The 18858-nt window shown below is 36.0% G+C and overlaps 1 protein-coding gene across 7 annotated transcripts in view; it reads right to left on the bottom strand.

The window, feature by feature from the left end:
* Positions 1–17379, bottom strand: part of EMB1135 (RING/FYVE/PHD zinc finger superfamily protein) — a 286460-nt gene extending 269081 nt beyond the window's left edge. For 6 of the 7 annotated variants that reach the window (XM_089811315.1, XM_089811319.1, XM_089811314.1 and 3 more), the window contains exons 1-8: positions 16773–17372; positions 15445–15510; positions 15119–15292; positions 14891–15021; positions 14664–14740; positions 2356–2537; positions 2031–2108; positions 1704–1836 (exon numbers count right to left, since the gene is read on the bottom strand). In XM_089811315.1, coding sequence (XP_089667441.1) covers positions 1704–1836; positions 2031–2108; positions 2356–2537; positions 14664–14740; positions 14891–15021; positions 15119–15292; positions 15445–15510; positions 16773–17213 — 1282 coding nt within the window. In that variant the 5' untranslated portion in view covers positions 17214–17372. Of the gene's footprint in view, positions 1–1703; positions 1837–2030; positions 2109–2355; positions 2538–14663; positions 14741–14890; positions 15022–15118; positions 15293–15444; positions 15511–16772 lie in introns of all 7 variants that reach the window. The other variant, XM_089811317.1, reaches the window with a different exon arrangement.
* Between the last annotated feature and the right edge of the window lie 1479 nt (positions 17380–18858).

Genomic DNA, 18858 nt, shown 5'->3' with positions numbered 1-18858 from the left:
GTTTCTTTAGTCACTTTTAAAATATCCCTTTTCCCACTTAAATAAATAAAGTGCTCTTGTAATAATAAAGTGACATAATAATATGAACTTAAGTTTAATAGTCACTTTATTAATAAATCATTGAATCTTCAAGCATTAAAACTACTTGTTAAATGGACTCGGGTTATATAGTGTAATAGCTTGTTGGGAAGGTCTTGACGAGACGCTCCCAATCCAAAACTGAAATGCCAAGAATATTGAGCTCTACTGACTTACTATAAATAGTAATTATTTGGAAACCCTGCAAAAACAACTATGATTGGCATGAAACCGGAATTACCTAGGTCAATTCTCACTTTGATCCCTACAAAGGAAAAGGCAAGGCTAATGATGCATCATAAATTAATGGCCTATAAAAAGGGACATTACAGCCCCTTCTAGTTATAACACTGACCATAAATTGACTTACTATAAATAGTAAGTCTCAAACTAGAAGCTCTATCCATGTCCCCACAACTCCATTGCCACTACCTATTATTTAGGTGCCCTGCACACAATAGTAACCTTGATTCCTGAAATAGTAACTTACTACTAATAGTAACCTACTATAAATAGTGAGTGTGTCAATCTGACACGAACGAAGGCCGATTCTAAACATCCTTGAACACTGGAGTTGGAATCAGGCCTTCGGCTCTGCCAATTGGGTCCTCTAAACAACTCCATTAGCCTACGAGGGTCAAGGAATAGGCTAATCCTCTGAAATTGGCTTTCACGAAATTGGGATCATTACATATTCAAACCACTACTATGTAAACTTTTATATAAAGCAAACTTATACAAAACCACCAATTGGTATTACATAAAACCAGCAATCCACCAAACAATATGCTAAACAAATGATGTGCTTAATGTGTTACCCTTCATCTTCCCTAGTGGTCTTCCTTGTTCAATTATGGAGCCCCAATTCATGTCAATCATTCCACATTCCATGTCAAAGCATCCAAGGTGGTCTTTCTTGTTCAATTATGACCCCCAATATTAAATGTATTTCCCAATGCAACAACCCTTGTCTATTCCTAAAATGGTGTACACATCTTTTAATGCACTAAATCTAAATAACAACGGTATTAAAATATTATTAATCAAGATATATAACATGTCTTCTCCAACAAATAAGAGATATCTTACCTTTTAATGATTACCTTAGTAGTCCGTATAGTGTAGACAAATATACTGTGTGATGCTGGAAGCAATCCATAACAAATCTGACTATTCAGATTGCCTACAATACAAATAGTAATATCTTAATATGTTGCAGCTTGTTCTCTACTCGGGGATCTTGTCTTATTTTGATTACTGTTAATGGTTTCCAGATCATAAAATTTTAATATGTTTCATTTCTACCTTGTTCTCTGCTCAGGAATCTTATTTTATTCAGGTTGTTATTTACGGTTTCCAGATCATACATATGTCTTTCTGGCTTTCAGTACAGTTTTTCTACCTTCTGAGATTCATTTACCTGATTCTCTTATTTCCAGCATTTTTTTTGTGGTCCTTGGCATTTATAGTAATAACAAACCATAGCCATTTCCTTATCCTACTGTAAGAACAATTTAAATGTAAATATAGAAAAAAAATATTTAAACAGGTAATAGCTCCAAGAAAGGAAAACTGCAATTGAAAATATAATAACACATGAATATGACTAAAAAGTATACACAAACCTAAGAAATGCTGGAATTCAGGAAAACTTGTTCCTTCTCCCCAAAGTCCAAGACGCACCATGTACCCCATATTACGTGGCTCCGAAGCTCCTGTAGCTGAGCAATAAACCACCCGTGCTTCTGGCAAACGTAACTGCCAGAATAGTTCATAAACAAAAAAGTTTTTAATAGCCTAGACAATACACAGAAATGTATATCCATGTGTATCCAAACAGTCTTCAATATTAGTAGTTCCTTGCCATTCATTTTCCAAAAGGTGGCTTAATATACTTCCATTCAAAACTAAAATACAAGGCATAATGCAGCATATTGGCTTAAGTACAGTACCTGTATTTCAAGAACAGCCTCACCAGTCCGAGTAGCTTGACCTCCTGTCTCAGGAACCAAATTCTTAGCCTTGTGACACTGCAGATGAGGTATGCTACAACATATAAGTATTTTACACAATAAAATCAATCTTATAGCCATGACTCTATTGACAACAGTCTTTGCAAAAACAGATTTTTCAAGGAAAGTGAAGTAAAAAACCGTGTTGCAGAATAACATACTTCCAAGAAAGTTTAAGAATATGGAAACCATGCCAAACCCCTACAAGAATTGCCATTAGCAATGACAAAATAATAAATTTGATCTTAATTGTAGAGCATATAACCTCATCAAACACCAGAAGCCCATCAAATTCTGACCCACACCACTGCACCAGTTGCTGTAACCGAGAACGCCCTCTCTCTGAAGATGCAATGAGGCTACTATATGTTAAAAATATGACTCCTTCCTTGATGCCAACAGTCTTTGAATCAAGCTTTGCATATGTCAATTTGTTCAAAGCATGGACTGTTTGAAAGAAAACAGTGTTAGTAATTGATATTTTTCATGTATAGCAAGGAAATTAAAACAAGATTCAAAATATAAAATTGAACAAATAGCCACTTACAACACAAAAACATTCAAAATGCACAATCCTGGCTATGGAAGTAGTTTCCTGCTAATTCCAACAAAGCAATTTGGAAAGCTCCACATACCAAAAGATTAAAATATAATAAAATATATCTGATGATGATAAAGTTCAATAAGTTGCTGTTATATTTCTTGAGTTACCGAGGCGCGCCCAGTATTGGCCCAGAAAAGGAAGCGGATGTGGGCAGAGCTGGATGCTAGTCCAGAAGCCCTATGGATGCCTTCCAGATGCAACACAAGGCTTCCCAAGCACTTCCGTGGAATTTTTAAGAATATTTTGAGGATTAAAAATGGTTCATATCCCACATTCAGCTGTATCGACCATTAAGTGAAAAGTTATTCATTGCATTCTAGCTGGCAAATCTGTTTCACCGTCCAGGGTTTTGGATTTCTTACTAATATTGTTCTGTTTAAAAAGTGGAACACGTCTATAACCGGCTATTTTATCTCACATGTTCCTGTCCGTTCAATGTGTCTTATGTTTTTTGTTCCACGTTTATTTAAATTATTTATAGAGATTGCTTCACATTTAAGGAAAATAACATTAAAATTAGCAGTGCACATATTTTATTTAAAAATATTAATAGTACCCATTCAACTTAGTTAATTAAACAATAATATTTATTATTTTTATCGAATTATTGTTTAATTAATATAACATTATATTTATAATCTTCCTGAATATTTGAATATGTATTGGTGAAGTTTCAAGTATCATACTATGATATGTTTTAATTTTGAATATTTTGTTCATTTATATGCATATACTGTGTGTATGTGTGTACGCTTCCACATCCCAGCCAAAAACAATTTGTGCATCCACGCACCCACTTCCCGCATCCGCATCCAGATCTGCATCTGAATCAGTAATTAAAAAATATAACAGCAACAAATCATAGATTGTGGAGATCTACTATCTTTAAAGCATAGTTGCCGGATTCGTCCCTTGCTGCCCGGATTCGGGTTCGGGTCCGTACGGGTCCGGATTCGTCCCTGGGTTCGGTTCGGGTCCGGGCAGGGTCCTTAGTTTTGACTGTGGATTCGTCTGGGTCCTTGCTGAAGCGAACCCGGATGAACCCACAGTGAACCCAAGGCTAAAACAACATTAAAGAGTGTATTTTTTTTAATTGTTTTCTTATGCAACTCTTAAAGGAACTTAATAAAAAACATTTCACTCATCTAATCCCTTATGTCAAGGAGGAGGACGATGATATAGCAGCATATGGGACTAGTGGAACCAGTTTGGGTTCCAATGATGAAGATCTAGATATAGTTGCAGTTGGGGATGAAGCCATTGATCCCTCGTTTTGTGATGATCCATTTGACCCTTGAAGGGCATTTGATACTATGATTAGTGATAAATTACTAAAAACTTGTCATCTATCATCATGTTTCAATCTTTATTACTTGATAAACTAGTCTTTCTTTTGCAATTTAGTAATTCAATGTATTATTTGATGAACTAGTCTATGTTTTGCAATTTAGTAATTCAATGTATAATTTTCTTTACAATCATGAAGATAGATTAATCAGCGAGTATTTAATGCTTTTAGATTCAGGTAAAAACAGGTTTTGAAGGGACCCGATACCCTTTGGCATTTGGCATTGATCAATAATCAAGCAACAATTGTTCATACTGTGAAATGACCTTGTTTTGCAACTATGCATGTTTCTCTTGTGTGAATGTGTTTATATATATATATATATATATATATATATATATATATATATATATACTCACGAACCCACCCACGAACCCAAATGGGGAAATAAAAAATTGCCCGAATCCACGAACCGAACCCCGAACCCGAACCCGTCCCCGAACCCGAATCGGCAACTTAGCTTTAAAGTTCAATAAATTAAGAAAGTAAGATATTCTACAAATCTATATCACCCACAGCAACAGATCAAAACATACAGTATAATGCCTTGCCCCACATACATTGTTTTCTTATTATGTGATCCATAGGCAACATATACACTTTCAAAAATGAAATTTATATGGCTATGTCCAAAGTATACCATATTGCATCTCAATCACATAACATAATTTCAGTCATGCATTAGAAATTAGATTTTATATTTTTTTATCGCAATATCTTGGCTTGTATAAAATTGAGATCATTTTTAAGCACCTTACAAAATTCAGCATCAGGGAGGAAAATTTTGTGAAATATGATGTTTATAATATTGTCAAATATGAAGTTTATAATAATATCAAATATGAAGCTTATAATATTATTATGAGCAAAATGAACCTCAATTTTTTTGTTAGAGATGTACATATCAGATTTTATAAACATTTTAGGTAAGGAAGCCCAAATTTTAGAAAGGATGCATTACATTTAAGAAAGAGAACAATGTCAGCATTTTGACAAGATATAAGGCTCTTCTCTCAAGTCCACAATTGTAATCTTATCTGAGAGAACAATTGACTTATAATGGCTAGATGTGGGCACGTTTCAACAATGAGGAGACGGCAAGGGACATGTTCTCAAGATGGCGGTAGAGCAAGGGACATATTTTGGGGATGACAATCGACAAGCCATTTTTGTGAGGATGGCAAGATCAATATGTATATAAGCACAGCCACACGTCCGGCAGGGTTGATGGGAGCAATTACACTTCACCAATAGCCATTGCCAATTTCTATGTTCTTCATCGTGTTGCAGATGGGGTGCTGGTTGGAGATTCACATCCCAATAAAAGTATTTTACCTAATGTCCTACTGTAAGTTTTCTGCAAATTCTGATCACCAATACTGATATAATGCCTTTACTCTTGCTGAAGATGGTCTTTAAATATACCAGACTGTATATTAAGTGTTCCTGCTATGACGTATAGTTCTGCAAATAAAATATTTATCTTTGTTATATATCATATAAGGCAGTAAATGCTGAAGGAGAAGACTTGTATTTGATGTGTGTCCTTTATCCACATTAATACCCCATATATGTATAACAACCAAGGGGCATGTCTTTAGAAAGGACATGTCCCTCTCTAGGTCAGCCCTAAATCAATTGTTTTCATGAATTCGGCGTCTCTTGTGGATGATCATTAGTTAGTAATTAACCTAACCAAGTTTATGCAATTAGACTTTAACAGAAGTGCCCGAAGGAGATGCCGATCACAATGAAGACAATAGACAATTATATAGGCTTGTTCAATCAAGGATTTCATGCAGATATTGAATCTATTCGATCTGCAAATTCAGATCAGTATGATATCAGAGTTACCTCATATAAAATTAACACTCCCTCTTAACTTGATAATCATACTAAGAGATAACATATCTAGCACCATCAATTAAGATGAATAAGCATAGATTGATACTCTATATCTATCTGTATCTTTTAAGCATGTGATATCATTGAACACATGATGCTATGTCATACTACTATACCTGTGATATGACTTATCACTTATACTTGTGATAACAGTATTACATGGAATGCTATATACCATTGAACACATGATGCTATGTCATATTACTATACCTATGATATGACTTATCACTTATACTTGTGATAACAGTATTACATGGAATGCAATATACAGAATAAAATTGGGAGAGTGATTAAATTCTTCCTTTATCCTAGTTGTGACTCATAGGTACTGGCAAGCCTATATCACAATATGATTCTGAGTTAAGATCTACCAGTACACAAGATAAAATCCGGAGAAGATTAAATTCTTCCTTTATCTAAGTTGTGACTCATAGGCATAGAAATGTCTACATCACAATGTGATTTTGAACTCATCCAAATCTAACAGTAGTTCTCTATTGTTCAGTACATTATCTCAAAGATCGTCATCTCTCATAATGTCTTTTATACAAGTGTTCATTATCTCAGAGATCGTCACCTCTTAGATAATGAATACAAATGGTGAAGCCCATGATAGTCAATAGCCTGACAATAATAATTTTAACACAAAATTATTTCATTAATAATTAAAGAATACAAATGTATTATAATTCAACCTTACCAAGTCTTTTTCTAAACTGATCTATCTTCTCACTCAAGAGAGAGATTTGGTAAGAATATGTGTTGTCTGATATGCAATGCAAATGTATTCTAACTTGACAATTTTCCTGTCTACCATATCTCTTACATAATGGTAAAGAATTTCAATATGCTTGGAAGTTGGATCTGTCATGAAAAATTGAATTCACAAAAAGCTTGATGGAACTCTAATTATCACAGTGAATAATAGTGGGATTCATGGGTTGACCAAATAATCTCACAAGTAACTTTCTAAGCCAAACTACTTCCCGAGAAGCCATTGCAATTGCAATGAATTCAGCTTCTATGGAACTATGCTATTGATGCTTGCTTTTTGCATATCCATGATATCATTAATGAGCCTAAAATGAAACAACATCCTCAAGTGATTTTTCCTATCAGTAACACTTCCAGCCCAATCTGAGTCTGCGAATCCATGTAAGTCCAAGTCAACTTTCTCACACTTGAGCCCAAGGTCAAGAGTGCCTTGTAAGTATCTCATAATGTGTTTGACTGCAACCAGGTGAATCTCCTTTGGGTCACACATAAACTGACTTAAAACATTAACAGCATAGCAAATATTAGGTTTTGTGTTTACCAAGTACATAAGAGACCCAATCATCTGTCTATAAAGAGTAGAATTTATGGAGGGTGATTCTATTGTTGCTTCCTTAAGTTAGTGTAGATTAGTCTCCATTAAAGAAGACATAGGTCTGCAGTTCCACATTCCAAATCTCTTCAAGATCTCTAATGTATACTTTCCTTGAATTAAGTATGTGCTGTCAGAGTTTTGTCATACTTCCAGTCCTAGGAAGTAATGAAGAAGTACTAAATCTTTCATATCAAATTCTTTGATTAGATCTTTCTTGCATTGATCTATAAGATGATCGTCACCTGTTATTAGTAAATCAACAACGTATAGTATCAAAATTATCATATCATCTTTATTCCTTTTATAATAGAGATTTGGATCAGCTTCATTCTTTGAGAATCCTAAACTGGTGAGATATGTATCGATTCTTTCATACCATGCCCTAGGAGCCTGTTTAAGCCCATGGAGGGCTAGCAAGTTAAGCTGCTGCTCCTTCGGCAGGTGATGTGTTTCGCTGTAGACTTGACTCCTCCCGTCGGGGCCCTACTATTCTAAAGGCCTGCAGGGTGGGGATTCCCCGTAGGGGGGAGCTATGGATCATTAATTTGGGGCCTGCCCTTTCCCTTTCTTTCTTGAGTCTACAAACAAAGATTTTTGGATTATGAGTTTCAAATCCTTCAGGTTGTTCCAAATATACCTCTTTTGTAATCTTTCCATTCAGAAATGTTCTCACATTCATCCGATGCACTTTCCATCCCTTCGATACTGTAATAGCTAGGACTGCTCTTACACAAGTGTGCATGGCAATTGAAGCAAAGGTTTCTTCATAATCAATTCCCTCCTTTTGAGAGAATCCTCTAGCTACGAATCTGGTTTTTATATTTTTCAATGCTACCAGTAGCAGCATGCTTGATTTTAAATATCTATTTTGAAGAAACAACAGATTTTCCTTCAAGCCTTGGAACAATTTCCCAAACATCATTTTTAATAATGGATTGGTATTCTTCTGTCATAGCATCCTTCCAAGTTGTATGTTTAATAGCATCTAAAACATTGGTTGGTTCTGATTTAGATAAATCACTCATGTTTTCAGCATAGCTAGAGAATCTTTTGGGTCTTTTGCTTTCTCTGAAAGTTCCTTCTGGTGCAAAAAAGTCATGTGCTCCTTCTATAGTTTTAGAGGCCCAAAGTGGTCTTTTCTTAGGATTTAGAGTTTCCTCAAGATTAAGATTTTAAATTTCATCTTCAATTTCTTCAATGTTCTCCCACTGAAACTCAAGTTCATGATTTTCTTCAGAACTAGGTATATGTGTAGGATCTTCAAAACTTAGGACTCTTTTGAAAGCTAAATCTTCTTCTAATATTACATCTCTACTAAGTTCAATGTTTTTCTGACCAGGTATGTAAACTCTATATGCTTTAGATGTTTCACTATACCTGACAAAAATACCTTTCCTCCCGGAGGATTCTAACTTAGTTCTCTTTTCTTTTGGAACATGTATGTATACTAGGCACCCAAATATCCTAAGATGACTTATATTTGGTTTAACCTTAGAAAAGACTTCTTCATGAGTCTTATCTCTAAGGTGGGAGCGAGGACTTTTGTTTTGAATATAGACAGCTATACATGAGGCTTCTACCCAAAGATAATATTCTAAATTTTGATCAAATATCATAGCTCTTGCTGCTTTTATAATTGTTCTATTCTTCCTTTCTGCCACCCCAATTTGCTAAGGGTTATAAGGAACAGTATACTACCTCTTAATTCCTACAAATCTGAAGTATATTCCCCTCCATTATCAAACCCAAGAATTTTAATTTTGTGTCCTGATAGGTTTTTAGTTAAGGATTTGAGTTCTTTAAATCTCTTAAGGATTTCTTCTAATTCTTTACATTTTAAGAAGTAAATCCATGTTTTCCTAGAGAAATCATCTATAAAAAGTATATAGTACCAAACTCCTCCAAGAGAAGGAACAAACATATGTCCACATAAATCTGAGTTGACTAATTCTAAAACATTGTTAGTTTTTCTAGTGCTATCTTGAAATGGATTTTTGGCATTCTTACCTAGAGCACATCTTTTGTATATGCTCGAATGATCTTTATTCAACTTAGGTAAACTTGTAGCAATCTTTTCCATAGTCGATAAGGCTTTGAAGTTTAGATGTCCTAACCTTCTATGCCACATTTCATTTATATCAACAGCTTCATGAATTAAGGCTTGAGTAGGTTCTATACTGAATTCATACAAGTATCCCTTTCTTTGACCAATCAGTTTTGATTTCTTAAATGAAGAGTTCTTAGACCAGGTCATTACTTACCGTTGATGAATGCAACCTTATGTCCATCATCTTCAAGTGTTGTAAAAAAGATTAGACTCCTCTTGATTCCTGGTAAATAGAGTACTCTTTTGAGATAAAGAGAAATACCCAACTTCAGTTTCAAGGTGCAGTTCCCAATTCCTTTGACAGAATGAGTGGACTTATCACCTATAGTAACTCCATCATTAACTTCTTCTGAAATTGAGTCTAGTACTTCTTTATATCTTGTAATGTGTCGAGATGATCCACTATCAATTACCCATGCTTTGCTTGATACTTCATTTGATAGCGCTGAATACAATACACGTTTCTCAGGATCATAGTTTTCCCCTTTCTTCATAACGTTTGTACAATTTACTTGTTGCTTTGTATTCTTTAGGCAATTAGATTTAAAGTGCTCAAATTTTTCACATTTGAAGCATTTTATTTTGGATAAATCTCTCTTAGATTTGTCATTTCTTTGATTACCCTTATTCTTCTTGAATTGCTTCTTCTTACCTTTATAGGAATTTGTGTTGAGGTCATGCAGTTCGTCATCTTCAGTTTTTAATTTCCCTCCTTTCTTGAGTTGCCTATATTCTTCTTGAAGGCAATCTCCTTTAAGTCTATTGAAGTCTGCAAGTTCTTCTTGAAGGCAGTATCCTTTAAGTCTCTTGTGGATGATCATTAGTTAGTAATTAAACTAACCAAGTTTATGCAATTAGTCTTTAACAAAAGTGCCCCAAGGAGATGTCGATCACAATGAAGGCAATAGGCAATTATATAGGCCTGTTCAATTAGGGATTTCATGCATATATTGGATTTGTTCGATCTGCATATATTGGATCTGTTCAATTAGGGAGAATATCGTACAGGCTCAGAATCAGTAGAAGATATATGTTGATCGCCACCAGATAGAGCAAAGTTTTGTGTTGGGCGACATGGTTTACCTTTGTCTCCAAGCTTACAAGTAGAGTTCCTTGAAGAAGAGTGGAACTGAGAACTTTCAGCCTAGATTTTATGGTCCCTATTACATTACTACGAGGGTTGGAGAGGTTGCTTATGAGGTGCACTTGCCGGATGATAGTAGAATCAATAATGTTTTTCATGTGCCTTGCCTCAAGAAAGCGATTGGTCAGCATGTAGTGCCTTCCGTTGGATTACCCCCACTTGATTAAGAAGGGAAAATGGTTTTGGTTCCAGCCGAGGTGATTGAGATCAGGGAGAGGAAGTTGTGTAACAGATCCATCTGAGAGTATTTAGCTCACTGGAAAGATTTGCCATACGAAGACGCCACTTGGGAGGGTGAAACAATTTTGCAGCATCCGACACTGAGATTGCTTGAGGGCAAGCAATCCCGAGAAGGGAGAACTGTAATGTCCCCTTCTCCGCACTAGTCCTTACTGGCGCCTTGTTGCTCTATCTCCCCATCCACATACGCTAAAGACATTGACCATGAGGATGCTAGCCAGTCACAGGAGTTTATTTGGTTTTGTTGGGGAAATATTTAAGTGGAGGAACTTTTCTATAGTTAAGTCACTTTATTTTATAAAGTGGATTTTACTTTCTGACTTAACGTCATTTTATAACAAAAGTAAATTAAGTGACTAGAAGACGAAAATGGCTTTTATCCCACATTGCCTAGTTGTTTGTACTTCCCCTCATATCGAGGTTATAAAAGCAATGAGCTCTTTGCAATTGTAACCATGAAAATATGATATTGATCAAAATACAAACAAGTTGTTTAAATGTGACTGTGCTTTCTTAAGGATGAAATCCCTTAAGAGAATTTGAGAAATTAGACGTAGCCCTAGTCTCTCGTTGGAGATTGTATCAAGTTCAAGAATTGTAATGGACACCCTAGAAATGCCCAAAGATTGAACCAACTGCTGATAGGAATTTAGTCAAATAATTTGCATCCAACTCTTAATTTCTCCGTTAAATGTTTAAACCCCTTTATGGCTTCGGAAATAAAATGTTTGTTTGTTTTTATGTCTTTGCATAGATTTGAAACTGCATAATATGAACAAGAAGGAATTTATAATAATATGCAAAGTGACGATTGAACTACTGCTGAAATTATATTAATTTTCAAACTAACAAAACCAAATACATAGCAGATGTTTCAACTCACTAATTACTCCAGCATTATAACATAATATTCCAGTAATGACTTCCCATCTTGTTGCTGCAACTGCTACAGTAAAATCTCCCTTCAATTAGTCCATGACCCTCATAAAATCATCCCTTCATAATGGCATAAGCATCGGACAAGAAGCAAGAATGATATGAGCAAACACCCAATCTGCCTGTAGCTGGAAATGCGCCCAATCTGTCTGTTAATGAAGCTGATAGCAATGAATTCCAAAGGCCAAACCCTAAGGGAATGACGTCTAGAATTTCACAAGAGGGGATAGACGTCCTCTAATGCCAAGATCATATCTGCAACTCACACATCAATTTTCTTCTCATTTTCAACCTGCCGAATGAAGCCACTAACGCTCCCTTTTATTCTTTCTCCAAGAGTCGATTCAACTCACATGAGCAATGTGGGATAAAAGATGTGCAATATAAAACATATTAAAATAATCATTCATGTCTCCCTTAGGCGCCCCTTTTTTATTTGCACACATTCCCATAAAATTTAATATTAAAGTAACACTTTAATATTTTATAACTAAGTTAAATGTTACTTTAATAATACTTCAAGCATTAAAATATACTAGCTATCGGACTCCAAATAGCATGAGTGATAGCTTGTCGGAAAGCTCTCGCCGAGTAGTATCAAATTCAATCACCAAAACTAGTCTCCCCTGTGTCCTGCTGGCTTACTAAAAATAGTATGCCTCAGACTAAGTAAATCAACTCCGTTTTTGCCCAAACTAGAGATGACTAGGCCAAAACACTCTAAGTTCCCTTTAAACCCTTCGTTAGCCCTCGGGACCATGTAGAACTAGGCTAACGCACACACACTTGGTCAATTGCTAAAGTGGGGGCATTACAAGAATGGAGAATGCAGATTAGTATATGGTTCCAACAGATCCATGTTGAGCAGGAAGCCAATATGCATTTGTAAGGTATGTACGAATTCCTTTTGATATATTAGCTGGTGAAACAGGTGATAGGGACTCCACTGTATTCAAAGAGCTTAGAATCCGTGTGGCAGCAAAAGAGTTAGGCTATGTGCTTACAAAATTAGCCGGGTCAGTTCTTGAAGGAAGACAGTGGGAGTTGCGGCAAGAAACTGGGAGAGTTGCGGCAGGAAGCAATGGAGATGTGTTAGCAAATCTGCAACATAGGTGACGTTATTCCTAGTGGAGGCTCTCGCAATCCATTCAACAGCCACGCCCAGGTTACAGGACCAAACGTGAAGGTAGCATGAGCTAGTACGGGGTCATGGTGACCGATTGCAGGCCGTAAGTTACCATTATCAGGTGCACAGAATTGATTATCGAAGAGGTTAAGGGGTCACCGCCAAGCACAGTCACTATCAAGGTCAGTTCCAACAGTAACGCATTGATAACAGTGGCATTGTGTGAGTGTTTCAAAAGTCATACTCATTAAAAGGGCAGACCCAGCCAGAGACATACTGGCAGCTGCACATTATCATCCAAGTTCCATTTTGTTTATGTTTGTAACTTGTCATATAGTCAATGCTTAACGTATAGACCTGTAGTATGAATGTGTGAACTCACTAAGTAATTGTTCCAATAAACCCAATAGTAGATAATTCAAGTACTTGCATTTTGTGAAAATGTTATAATTAGCAGAGTTATTCTTTACCAGCATTCCCTTATATTATATTTAGTTGTTCCTATTACCATTTCATCAGGATCAGATCATTTCATTCAAGAATGTGAAATGAAAAGCCAAAAGCCTTTCAACTTCTTTTTCAGCCTAATAGAATAAAACCATAAGTCACCCACATCAGTTATGCATTCGCATGGTTGTAACAAAACCACTACCTGTTGATTTGGCAATTTTAATGCCATAGGGGCAGAAACGAAACAACCATTACATTCCAGTATTTTCCTCAACAATCAGACTGTGCTTGTTATCATAATCTATTCCCTTGTTTTGTGACCTCATTGTGATGATCTAGGTCATCCCAAGGATGCGTCCAACCTGAGATCTGACTTACTAGCTTCTGAAACTGTCAAACCATATGAAGTCCAGGCCTTTCAAGTATGCAAACAACATTCCAGCTGGACATGGCAATTATGACCCCTTGGTCATGTTAACAAGATCCAATTTATGGATATCAAATATGTCTATCATCTCCACAAATGCCTATAACCATTGTCTATGGATATTGCATTCTCAACTATCAGTTGGACTCTCTAACTTCAACCTTGACCTCTTCCACAATGAAGAATACAAAATAACACTAGACAATAAAAAGAGAGCCCCAGTGATAATATTTTTTCAAACTAAGCTTCAATTTGTGCTACATGTATGTTGTTCATCAACTATTAATGCCTGTCTAATTACCTCCTGATGGTCAACTAGCTTATAATCAAGCACAACAGTTACATATATTATAATTAACTGGTGCAGAACTTAAGGACACTGATTTGCTCTTTAAATAGGTAAGACATTCTCTTCACACCTAAATGACATTGATTGCAAGAACATATAATTCAACAGTGGATAGTGACCATGGCAATGTGGACAGCATCATGCTGAGTTCTGGTATGATCTGCTCAAGCTATATTGTCCACAAATTGGCAAGGGTCTAATCATAGAGCTTCTAACATAAAATGCTAGAAAATAAATTGAACTTAAAGACATTAATGAAAGAATTCAATGATAATGTTATTGAATTCCAGGTCACAATCATGATATAGAATTTTCTTATGCCTCCTCGTTTATTTACATGGACACTGATAATCATGCCTATTTTGTTTGTTTTTTCAACTGATTTTGGCCTAGATGTGATAACTGTCCTTTGAGCTGGGTAATTAACTTGTTGGTTTTATGTTCCCTAATGGCTAGCCTGTTATAGCTCCCTCTAGAAAGCCCACAAAAAAATTTTGTTTTTCTTAACAAGAAGAAAAAATAAAGATTTTTAAAAGAAAAATAACAATCTACAGCAATGCTTTTATACCTTCAACGCATGTGGCACCCACATCTTCTAAATCTCTTTGTGCGTCAAACTTCAAATCAGATGAAACAGAGATCCATCTGCAATGGAAAGATAATTAGTTGATATAGAAGTACCTCTAAAATTCTAGTCAAAGTCCAAGACACAGTAAATCATTTTGATGTCATGTCACAAATGCATTATAATCATTCCAAGACTTAACTATCAAAACATTCATCCAGCTTACTCACAATGATTTACGTCTTCCATGCTTCCAATTCTCCCATATCAATCCTGCAACTGTACGCCCCTTTCCTACACCAGCTCCATCGCCAATAAAAAATCCTGCCCTTGACCTATCTTCAAGGTGTTGAAGATGCCTCTGCCATGCTTTCAATGTCAAAAGAAAAGAACAAAAATTCATAAACTATTTAGTTTTAATAAAGGTTACACAAGATGCAACTTCGAATATCTATAACCTGGCATGCATAGATGACTGTCTCTAATTGAAGGGACGATAATGCTCCTGATTTCTCCATTTCCTCTGCCATTTTTAAATCATAAATGGGCTCTGGAGGTTGCACAGCAGATAGGGATGACGTCTCTACAACTGGATCAGGATGAGGTGGTCCGATTGAAAGTTTTGAAGGGCGCTGAGAACAAACGTATAGTAAACAAAGCAACGTCGAACATGTAAAGTAATCAACAGAAACCGTATGTAATTTAGGTAGCTAGTTTTTTGTATTCCACTTTAATTTGAATCGCAAATAAACAAAAAGAAACAAAAATAAGTTTAAGTGCTTACGTAGTCTGTAAAGGTTTCTCCAATAATCCCACCTTCATCTTCTTCTGCCTCTACATCTACAGCCACCTAATATAATAAGAACACTTTCAATGTTAATGATCAGATGATTAGTACTTGGCTACATCATAATACGCATGTAAAATGCAAAAGGCAAGACAGCATAATCCATATAAATTTATATAATCTTGAAATCCGATTAAACAAGTGGTGGGTTATTATAAGGTTTTACTGAATTTCTTAGCGTGTAATAATCATGTAAGAAAGAGAAGCAACGGTGACCAGTCTACTTCAAAAAAAAAACTACAAACCAATCTTTTTCCGAGTTTTTGGGACAGGGGTCAGCAATAAATTCCCTTCAGTTTGGGCAAGGCGGGAAGGCAGTTATTAAAATAACTTAACCAAACTAAAACAGCTGATATACGTGTTGATTTTTTCCTTTCAATCCTCGTACGAAATTTTATTTCTGTTTCTATGTACTGGAAGGAATGTAGAAATTTTAATTGCATCCACAGAGCAGTCTAAGGGACTAAAAGTCATATCATATTTTTATATTCTCTTTTTGGTATTCTTTTATTATGAACCTCGATCAAGATATTCGTTTATTTTGTGAAGCCTTGTCCTCTTAAAGAGCTGGTTCGGTCTGTCCACCTGCAAAATATTTTTAAACTGTTTATCTCTATGATGAATTCATGTCTTTACTACAAAGATACAAATATTTTCCTCCCGCTTTCCTCTCAAATTTCTTCAGAGTAGACCATCTGCTAATTTCACATCTATGATGATGTAGGTCATCCAGCACTGTAAAAGGAATATCCCCTGTAAAAAGCACCCAGAAGAACGAGAACATCAACCAAACCCCACGTACCCGTGGATTACTGTTCAAACACAGTTATAAATAATGGAACTGAAAACTGGAGAACTAACAGCCTACATCGGGTGTTTCTGAGCATGGCCTGTGTTAAAAATCTTGGGAGTGTAGCTCCATAATAGAGCTCGTGAAAATGCTATCCAAGCTTACCCCGTGCAGAGTTGGAGCGCTCCATGTCGTCACCGAAGGTGTGTGCGTGTGTGTTTTAAAGCTCCAAAGATGGCATAGTAGTTCAGCTTAGTGTGTTGCCTTTATTCAACAGCCCTATAAGAAATGGTAAATTCCCCTTGTATATTTATTGCATAACTTACTATAGACGAAGTCAAGAAGTTGGAGATAAAATGTATCGTGCTAACCATCTAACCAGGGTGGACTTTTTATCATGCACCGGAAGTTCAAGTATCCACATTGTAAAATTAATTTTGAAAGTGATAAGAGAGTGAAAGAAAGATCGAGTGACCTCGTTAATTTCCTGTAGATGAGAAGACAAGTGGAATGATGCAGCAAGTGGGGGAACTTCGAGAGCTGTTCCGCACTGAGGGCATACGAATCTACTGAGAGCGTGCGGTACATTGAGAACTGACTTGCAACTCGCACAGCGAAGCTGACGCTTGGAGGGATCGATCCCCTGAGGAAGAGGAGGGGGAGGGGGAGGGGGCAAGGGGAGGGAGAGGGGGAGAGGAAGAGGGAGTGGAAGTGGAAAAGGAAGAGGAAGGGGGTGTAACCCTTGTTGTTGTTGTTGCCCCTGCTGTTGTTGTTGCTCCAATTGTTGATGAGGAGGCAATGGAAGCATCTGCTGCAGCTCACAACTCGGGCACTGAAACGTCTCCACTCCTCCCCCCACCGTCAGCGTCGTCTTGCAACGCGCACACCTCACCAGGCAATCCCCTGGCTGCACCATAGAAACTGCAACTACCTCTCAAAATCCAATTCAACTGTAAAAACGCTTCCGCCCAACTCTTGCCTTGCGCTCGATCGTGGAAATTAGCTTCCGCGAGGAGTGGAAACTTCAAAAAGCCGTTGTCCTACATTGCATTGCAAATATTAAAATGCCCGCGGACAATGGTAGCATTTAATTCAGGACTCCATTCTATTAATTACTCGTTTGGGTAGCAGACCTATCTTAATGAGCTTATTATTATTTTTATTATTAAGTAAATAGTGTAATCTGCCTACTTAATTATTATTTTTATCGTATATATTTTATATAAATTATAATATTTATATATGCTTTGTTTTTATGCAATTATTTATTTATTCTATTGTCTTTGAGAGGATTTTGTGGCTGAAATTTATTTATTGTCTTACAAAACAAACTTTTAAATTTAAAAAAAAATTGAACATTGCATATTCTTATTCATTTTAATATTATTATATTTTAATTATGTGCACATTCATAAGAAATGTTATTTACAAATATTCATCTAGACATGTTAATTGGCCTTATTAGACTAATCTAGTCTTATCATAGCACAATTTGGAAGAATGGGTTAAACTAGAAGAGGGATGGGTTAAAATAAATGCATAAATGTTGAAGAGGACTCGAAGGGTAATCTAGATTCGTTTAGTGATGATTTTGTGGCAAGAAATTGTTCAGGTAAAGACTTCGGGAGGTGATGAACAATGAAGTCGAGGTGGAGGCAACGTTGCAAAATATTTTTATGGCAAAAAAAAGGTCAATTGCAAGGTTGCACTTAAAAGTTGATTTTTTAATCATCATTAATGCTTTGATCAAAGGTGAAGCCCTCGCATGGAATTCAAATAAATATGTCAATTTGATTTGTAAACTTTTAAAAAAACTTTAATGAATTCAAGATTTTGAATATGTGATGGAAGAAAATGGGATGTGAGAGCCTTTTGCTATGATAGAAGCTCAAACAAAGGAAGCTCACATCAAAACACTCTCAACATTGGAAGGAAAGTTAATCCACTATGTTTGAGGAGGTTAAAGCTCTATGAGGATGCAAGAATTCCTTTGCCAAGAAGGTTCAAATTGACTCTGAAAAATAGAAATGCAAGAATGTAGGGAAAGAATGGAAATAATGTGTGTGCAGACATATCAGAGATTGTAAACCCTTTTCTCATACCAAATATGGAAATCCAAAATAGCAACTACATATGATATTGCAGTGTGGAATAGTAGGAACAGGGTAGCCTGGAGGGTACGAGATTATCAGACTTGCTTGAGGCCCTAGGAAAAACTTGAGACTTGACAAATTTTAATGAGGCTTCTCCCACCTATGACTTTATGTTAGATTCATTTGTATCTCTTTCCACGATTGCACCACATGACACCTACACATATCAAAGGGCATTCCTTAATCAAAAACATGTTTCTAGAAATTAACCTACAAATTGAAATTGCATAGAAAGGAAAGTGTTTTGTTGATAGAAGAGGTTTCATGCAATATTATATCTTCACACAAGTGTTGAATAATTTTTGTGGATGCTTCCAAGAGTTGTAAATGGTGTCTTGATCTTGGATCTTGAATAGGGAGGTCATGGATGTCTTATCTTATTCTTGGATCTAGGATTTACTCTCTTGA

Source organism: Cupressus sempervirens, chromosome 11 (assembly GCF_028749045.1).
Source record: "Cupressus sempervirens isolate cs-2001-9-10 chromosome 11, ASM2874904v1, whole genome shotgun sequence".
Taxonomy (NCBI): Eukaryota; Viridiplantae; Streptophyta; class Pinopsida; order Cupressales; family Cupressaceae; genus Cupressus; species Cupressus sempervirens.
This window is presented reverse-complemented; position numbering and strand designations above follow the sequence as displayed.